At 47.8% G+C, this 7,905-nt stretch overlaps 1 protein-coding gene across 6 annotated transcripts in view; it reads left to right on the top strand.

The window, feature by feature from the left end:
- Positions 1 to 488: 488 nt before the first annotated feature.
- TRABD2A (TraB domain containing 2A) overlaps positions 489 to 7,905 on the top strand; it is a 122,453-nt gene continuing 115,036 nt past the window's right edge. For 3 of the 6 annotated variants that reach the window (XM_071802195.1, XM_071802194.1, XM_071802192.1), the window contains exon 1: positions 489 to 870. In XM_071802195.1, the coding sequence (XP_071658296.1) occupies positions 751 to 870 (120 nt within the window). In that variant the 5' untranslated portion in view covers positions 489 to 750. The remainder of the gene's footprint in view (positions 871 to 7,905) is intronic. The other 3 variants (XM_071802191.1, XM_065860744.2, XM_071802193.1) reach the window with 2 other exon arrangements.

The following is a 7,905-nucleotide window of genomic DNA, read 5'->3' as shown; positions in this document are numbered from 1 at the left end:
CAATCTCAAACTGACGGACAACAAAGACTTGGGAATAATCACAATATTCAATTTCATATTAACTTCAGGAGAGCTGTAGGGTGGGCAGAGACCGGCACGTAGGGCAAGGGGGAGGCAGGTGCACAAAAGAAGCGACAGGCAGGGTACAGCATGGCAGCGTTCGAGTGGGAACGGCAAAGCCTGGCAAGGCGGAATGCGGGCGGGATAAGGCAGGGAACGGGCAGCGACGGTGCACTGCACTCCCCGCGGCCCCGGGCGCGCCAAGGGCTGCGGGTGCGAGGGTCGCAGGGGCCCCAGACCCTGGGCCCAGCTCGGGCTCTCACTGCTACGGACACAGCTTCCCGGCCCCGCCGCCTTCTACCTCTGCCAGGAGTCTGGGCCCGAGTGGGCTCCCCCGCCGCCGCCCCATCGCCCGCCCCCTGTGCAGCGCGCCTCGTACCCTCCTCTTCCCCTCCCCACTGCCCGCCCCTGCTCGGCACGGAACCCTTTAAGAGGAGGGGGCAGCGGCTGAAAGGCTTGACTAAGGGACGGGGCCGCTTCCGTCGAGGCTTTAGGATTGGGTCGACCGGCAAAAACAAACACAAGGGGGAAGAAAAAAAAGGCAAAAGATTGAGCATTAAGAAAAAGGAAAAAGCAAAAGAGAAAAAAAAAAGGAGGTGTGGAATCGGGAGAAGAGGTGGAAAAAAACAGAGGAGAAAACAAAAAAGGGAAGCCGTCTCCTATTTAAGCCAAGTCGGAGAGCGCGCAGGGATGGAGCGTTCAGGGAAGGTGCACCCCCGATGGCTTTGGCTGTTGCAGGGCTCCCTCCTCCTGCTGGCCAGAGCGCGGCAGAGCGGCGGCTCCGCCGGCGCCTGCCCCGCCCGCGGAAAGGTAAGCACAGAGCGCTCTGCCGCCCGCCGTACCGCATCGCACCGGCTGCTGGGTCCAGCAGCGTGGGGCTGCCGCGTCCCTGCGGGAGTTCGGGGGACGGAGTGGCGGACACGGTGCAGCGGTCTCTTTCCTTTGGAGGGAGGTGGTGAGGGCATGGGGGTTGCGCGGGGCAGCGGCTCAGCCCGGTCTGCGGAGGGCGCGGGGTGCCCGCCCAGACACCGGTGGCTGGCGGGAGCGGGGTAAGAGAGCGGAGCGGAGCGGAGAGAATATATTGTTTTGCGGAGCTGTGCGCCACGTGGGACGACCACCAGCGGGTGCTGACGGAGGAGGGAGACCCTAGCATGAGCCCCAGCAATACATTTTTCCTGTGCCGTGGATGGCGAGCTATGCTGCTCTCAACAGGACAGAGTCGCCTGGAGTGGCTTGTTGCCAGCATCCCTCGCAGAGGGGTAGTCTGTCTTGCTACTGAACACCGAGCCTGGAAGACCCGGTTCGGAACAGCAAATGACCATGCCCTTCAAGTGGAAATACAGTTACAACTTGTGTCATGTTTTACTCGTCCTCTAACCTCATCAGCAGCACTGTCATAACCCGAGCGGCACGGTATGACCTTACTCCACTGGGTGGTAAACCTAGGGGGGGAGCTGGGTTGCAAGTTAGGGGTGATGTTCTGGCTGGTGTGAAGCTTGCAAGCAGGGTGTCATTTCCATTAAAAATCAGACAGTGAGAAAAAGCAAGTTCTTACTGAATTTTCTGATATAAAAGTACCAAAAATCATATAGGAAAAGCCTTTCTGAACTTTATGTTAATCTGTCTGTTACAATTAACAGACCATCTGTGATGTCAATTGGCATCTGCATAGGCCTGGAAGCACCTAACTGGAGGTGCTGTGCACCCAAGATGCTCCTGGGACATGTGTCTTGCCATTTGTGTTCATCTCCTGCCCCAGGCAGCATAATTTCCTCCAGCACAACTGTTAAGGGAAATGGAAGCCCTTAGTAAGTGCAGACCTGCTGCAGCGAGGATGTGCCAAAGCCCAATCTTACTACAGGGTAGGTGTGAGAAAGCTTTGCAGCTATGAAGGAGGTCTGTTCTGTAACCTTTCTTCACTGTCTTACCTGCACACGCACCTACATGTAGACCCTGGTCTAGGGGCCATGCTGCCCCCAGCTGAGCATGGGCTCCCTGCAGCCATAGAGGCTGAAATATCCCTTCCTAGGATTTACTACGGCACTGCTGATTCAACCATATGCCAAGCTACATGTCCCTCACTGTAGGTGTATGCCTGAGGCTGGGTTAGACAGAGCTTAACCCTGCCTTGGGGGAGGGTGCATTACGAATTTGCTTGTGCCTGGAGCCAGTTTGTCAACTGGATTTATAGGTGACCAGCCGTGACACTATCATAAACCAGGCCAAGCCTCTGGAGTGGGTGCCTCCTTCATCTTGAGGGCTTGAAGTGCAAAAGCTGTGGGCTGGCATGAATCTACTGCAAGAAGCTAATAAGAGCATGAAGAAGGAGGGCGACAGTCCTCGAGAGCCTGAGCACCAGAAGTTGTACTTGTGGAAATGTAATTAACTGATTTGGTGGGACACACAGGGAGTTTTCCTCAGGAGCCACTGACTGGACTTCTGCCAGTTGCCAGCAAAACTGGACATGAAATGTGTTAATGGTATCTCATTACCTGCTGATTACTCTGTCTTTAAAATGTGAGACCACCTGTAGTTCTGCTACTGACAGGCTGTTTCCTAGAACAGTGGTGGAAACCATTGTTTAGGAATGGCAGCCTGCCTTATTTGCAAAGCTTTTGAGTGTATCCTTATGAGTATTTACCCTAAACCATTGGGGAAAAAAAAACCTCCTCTTGTCCCTTCATCGTCAGGGAAGGCTTTTTTTCTTTCCTTTTTTTTTTTTTCTTGATTCTTTATGGGATCTATTTTTTTACCTCTCTAGATTACAGGTATATGTTTCTTCTTTTTGTCAGGTTGTCTAAAGCTTCTGTAATGAAAGAAATACGTGCATCAATGCCTGAAAGAGGGTAGCTGCTATTTTAAGGAGTGAACATACAGTACTTCAGAGGGCTTTCTCATCATCACTCTAAATTATAGTTAAAGCTGCAACCAATGAAGTGTCCCATCATTCTTTTTAATAAGAAAAAAGGCTTTGAAACCAGCTGATCTAAAATAAAGTATGCTGGAATGCTTTGGGTTATATTCCAGTTACTAATTATTGTGGTCTGGTACCGTGGTACTGCTTACTTTTTGCTTAACTTTGGAGTGTACTGGTAAATTTAAAGACAGAATCCAGGGATTAACGTTGTAGCTAGTTAGTATTTTATGATGTGTTGTTTCTGATTGTGGGCAAATTACTTTCAATGGCTGCCTTTCCCCACATATGCACTTAAGCAGAGCAAGTCATCTGTCTGCTTTCTATTCTTGGTTTTTTAGTTAAAAATTTAATTTTTATTTTTCATTTCTGGCAAATGGAGACTGAATGTGTGTTCTTTTAGTAATTGTAGCCAGTGCAGTGCTCATCTCCAGGCAAGTTCTGCTTACAGTCTTAAGCTGAATTTTAGAGTTTCAGTAGTTCATGTGGGCAGTAGCTCAAGACAGTGACTTTTAAAAATGTGCCTAGTATTTTGTGTGCATTACTGTAGATGCATGGGGCATTTTGTGTGGTGAGTAAAGGCACAATCTTTGCCTCAATTAGGTATAAATGTGCATGACAAGATATGATACCAGCATAGGTAAGAGGGAGAAAGCCATATAGGGGGGTTATAGGGCTGCCTGCCTGGGTGAAATATTGCATGGCACATGCTCTGGCTTCTGTAGCGAGCAAAAACGTTGAGAGTATTGTGGAATGAGAAACAGTGCTATCCTGGGCTGAGGTTTGGAATATGTGGCTTTAGGGCACAGTGATGAGTATGAGGGTTAACGGTCCTAAAAGACAAGCCACGACAGGCACCTACCTCCACAGCAAGTTATACAGTTTGTGCTGGAAAATTTGTAGTCTACATAGATGAGACAGACAGAAGATGGAAGGAAGCGGAAGTTATGTACAAGGAAGAAGACCAGTTGTAGGTTTCCTGTGTCTGGAGTTCTGATCCAGTTCCTCAGTCTCTGGACAGCAATTTTCTTTCCCCTCTGAGCCTCTTTTCCCCATATCATCACAACCTTCCATCTTGAATTTTTTTTTTTTTTAAACACCCATGCTCTTCTTCTAGACATTCAGAGTTCTGCCACTAGATACATTCTTTGTTCCTCCTGATTTTGCTGCATTTTTTTCTGGATGTTTACCATAATTTTACTCTTGCCAATCAGTGCATCATTAGGTCCAATATGAGCTAGTTTCTCAGAAGAAAGATGACACTTTCTCTGGTCCTCTTTGGCACCACTTTTCCATCAGAATCATTGCTGCCTCACCCGAAATGATGGCTGACAAATGCAGCAGCATTTGTGTATTTGAAGACTACAGGTTGTATACTATGGTAGACCTTGGACCTATAAATACTGCTGGAAAAGCAAGCTACCAGGGGTAGCTGTTAAAATTAACAGAATCTGAGGGGTGTTTGTTTTTTTTTTTAAATCATAAAAGAAATCTGTTGGAAAAATGATGACAATACCTCTGTCAGAGCCTGTGTTCTGCTGAAGCAGATAAGAGGAAGGCAAAAGGTTGTGGGAGTTTCCAGTGCCACTTGTGGACTAGCAGCTATCTGATTAGAGGGCAGATGTTGGGATACGGGACTAGGATGCTCTGATTTCAGCTACTGATCTGCAATACATCGCCTTACTCTCCCTTTCTTCAAGGCTTTTTGTTCTTGCCTAGACCCTTCCTCAGCTCCAGAAGAAAAACCCTGGACGTGCACTGTGCTTTTCCAGGATTTCTGCAATGCCTGACACTGTTGCCCCCTTATTTTGGGAGAGCATTGTCTGGCCTTATGTGGCCCCATTGCATATGATGGTGGGCAGTGAAGTTTGTCCCCCGTGTGACCCTGGTAGGAAACGGAGGCTTTCACAGTCTCCTGGTAGTGAGTGGATCCTATAGTCCCAGTGTGTTGTCTCTATGACAGTCAGCTTGAGCAACTCGTTTTCTTTCTCTCTCATTCTGCTGCAGGCTGAGGAAAAGCCTTTCTCTTCTTTTTTGTTTCAAGCAATTTTTTGGCTGAACTGGTACCCTGAATCAGTTCACAGCCAACTGTTTTTCACCTGGAGGGGTGAGGTAGGGGAGAAGGCATTGTGCCATAGTGCTGAGTATCTGAAATACCTTCCTCTGGGACTACATAGTGTGAGATTAAACTTGAGGCACAGAGGAGGGGTGGTACGGCTAGTGTGATGCTGCCTCACATCTTGGCGTGGCAGCAACGTGGGAGATCTGTGTTCTCATGCAAGACTGCCACTCTCTTCCTTAGGCTGTCCCTGCATTTCTTCCCCTTGCTCCTATTTTTTTCCCATAATGAGTAATGCATTGAGTACCACCCATAAATTGGAGAGTGGAGACAAAAATATGCATCTTGATCTATAAGTGAACCTGACTTTGAGTTATGCTGCTGGAAGTGAAATTCTTAGAGCTATACAACCCAGCTCTTAAGCCTCCAGGACACTACTTGGACTGTACTTTATGCTGGTTTTAAAGCACCCCTTTCTGATATAACAGCTGTGAAAGATCCTACTGCAGAGGAAAATTGGATTGTAGCATCTTTATCTTCTGCACAATCTCAGGGAGGTGAGAGGCTGGCAGGGACAGTGTATATACTGTGATGCTGAACTTGGCACTGCTGCTGTGCTATCTCACAGCCACCCAGAGTGTTGTTTAATGGCTCCCCTTGTATGGTCTTGGGAGAGATAATACCCTTGCTTTTTACTCTCTGAAGCTGCAGTGAAACATGCACAAGCTCCAGGAAGGGCACAGGGATTGTGAGAGTGCCAGAAGGCAGAGCAGGGGAAGCACAGACCTGCACATCATAGACTTAGCCCCATCCCATCTGGTGCAAAGCAGTAGTGAGTTGTTTGCAGGGGTATGACACTGAGGCAGAGCAGTGTTGGGACTCCAGTCTCCAGCTTCTGAAGGTAAAGGAGATGCCAAAGGAGTGTGAGTCACTAGTATGTCCTGAGCAGCTGTAAGGCTGCCTTTTGGACGCAAAATGAATTTTATGAGCTTCCGTTGTATTATAACATCACCTGGTGATGATACCCAAATGCCGGTGCCTGGAAGCTGGCTCTGCAGGGTCTGGGGAGGTTTCCTGTCAATGACGGGAAACTGAGGCCTGTTCTCCAGCACCTAAAACTGGCTCCAAGCAGTTCTGAGAAGGGAGGGGTGAATGGTGCTTGAGGTGGCTTGCCAAGTTCATGACTTCTCCTGTTGGCATGGCAGTGCCAGCAAGAGTGACCAGCCGCTCTTCTTTCTGAAGTCTTAGTCTCTAGGGCTGTGAGGGATGTTTTGCTAGGTTTCAACCTGCTTTCTTCTGCCTGTGATGCAGGTTCTGTAAAATAAGACTTCATTTACTCTGTGCCTGATGGCCTGTGTGATTTTTGTCAGTGGTACCACTCATAGCTGACAATACCACTCTGCTTTCAATATCCAGTTGTGAAAGCAGAGGGGATTTGCAGAGTGAAAAAAAGTGAGAGTGCAATGCCAAACACCCTTCTAGCTGGACTGTGTGCAGTAGTCCAGAACAGTGCTGATGGTCCACATTAAAGCCTAGTACCATCCTTCTGGTCTTGGGCCTTCTGGCTGGGTTTATTCAGGAGCTGAATTAGAAGTGTTAGGCTCGCTGATGAGCATTTTTTTCCTTATCGGTTTCTTGAAGTTGTGGTTGATCTTCTGCACTGCCATGTACATGATCAGACTTGTGCAAAGTGAAGGAGTGTTGACCTCATGACCTTGTGCCTTTCCCAGGTGTCTCGTCTGTCTTTTCACTTGCTTATAGAGAGAAATGAGCATTTCTGGTCCTTTCTCTTTTCTAACTGATGAGTACTTCCAGTTAATTTCTCATTACAGTGGTGTGTCCTTCCATTTTTCCCTCCTGACCAATGACTTTGCTGAAGTGTTACCTGACCTGTGGCCTGGGTTTGACATAGAGAACTGCTGGAGAACGTTGCCTGGGATGAGCTGTTGTAGAGCAGTCTTTAAGATTAACATTTCTGACTCTGGGTCATTAAGCATCAGGAATTTATAGGCACTTCTAATAAATTCCTCCAAGCAGTCTGTTCTATATTTGGCAGTCAGGCAGACTGCTTAGATCAGCAGACGTGCACACTTAGTCTCAGAGCTGAGGTTAGAGTTATCTGCTGGCTAAAGGTTGACCCAATGTTTGAGTGCATCTGGAAGCCTGTTCTCTTAGACATGTAAAGGCCACCTCTTACTGTCTGTGCAGAGAGATAGAAACTGTTTGTGTCTATTGCTCCAGTAAGGACCACTGCACCAGTGACATGCATGCTGTAAGTGACAGAGGTCGTGCCTCCTGCTGGTGTAAAGTTACTTTGCAAGATCCAAGCAGGATCCATTTTGCCCCATCTGCTCTCCTGTTCTTCAGGGTTGCTTAGGGCTTGAGCACAGCTTTGTACTTTAGTCTTCCTGAGGATTCTGCAAGGCATATTTTGCAGCAGAACAAACTTAAAAGTCTTGATTGTGACTTCCTGGTGGCTGTGGTTTTTGAGAGATTCTAAAAGCTAATTTAAAGAAAGAGCTTTTTCCTCCTTCCTGTTTAAAAGAGTATGCCTTCAAACCATAGGCCGAGTTTGGCCTGTGGAATTTCTTCCTCTATTTTCCAAGGTATTTCATGTGCTTCTCTGCTTAAGAAAGAGGAGCACTGGGCTGTGAGAGATCTTGACTGTGTCTGCCATCTGCTACATCCCTGTCAAACCATATTTCTGCCTGCTCCAGCAAGTCTGCCTGCCAGCTGTGTTTTGTATTACTTGTTTGTTTGGTGTCTTGCTCAAAATGGAAAGTTCTGCTCAGATACTGTGGCACCCTAAGTGTGACAGCAGTTTCTTTGATGAAAAATGCGTTGCTGTGCTGAAGTGAGATGCATCAAGTTG

This window comes from Patagioenas fasciata, chromosome Z (assembly GCF_037038585.1).
Source record: "Patagioenas fasciata isolate bPatFas1 chromosome Z, bPatFas1.hap1, whole genome shotgun sequence".
Taxonomy (NCBI): Eukaryota; Metazoa; Chordata; class Aves; order Columbiformes; family Columbidae; genus Patagioenas; species Patagioenas fasciata.
Note: the sequence above shows the minus strand (reverse complement) of the source record. Positions and strands in the feature narration are given on the sequence as shown.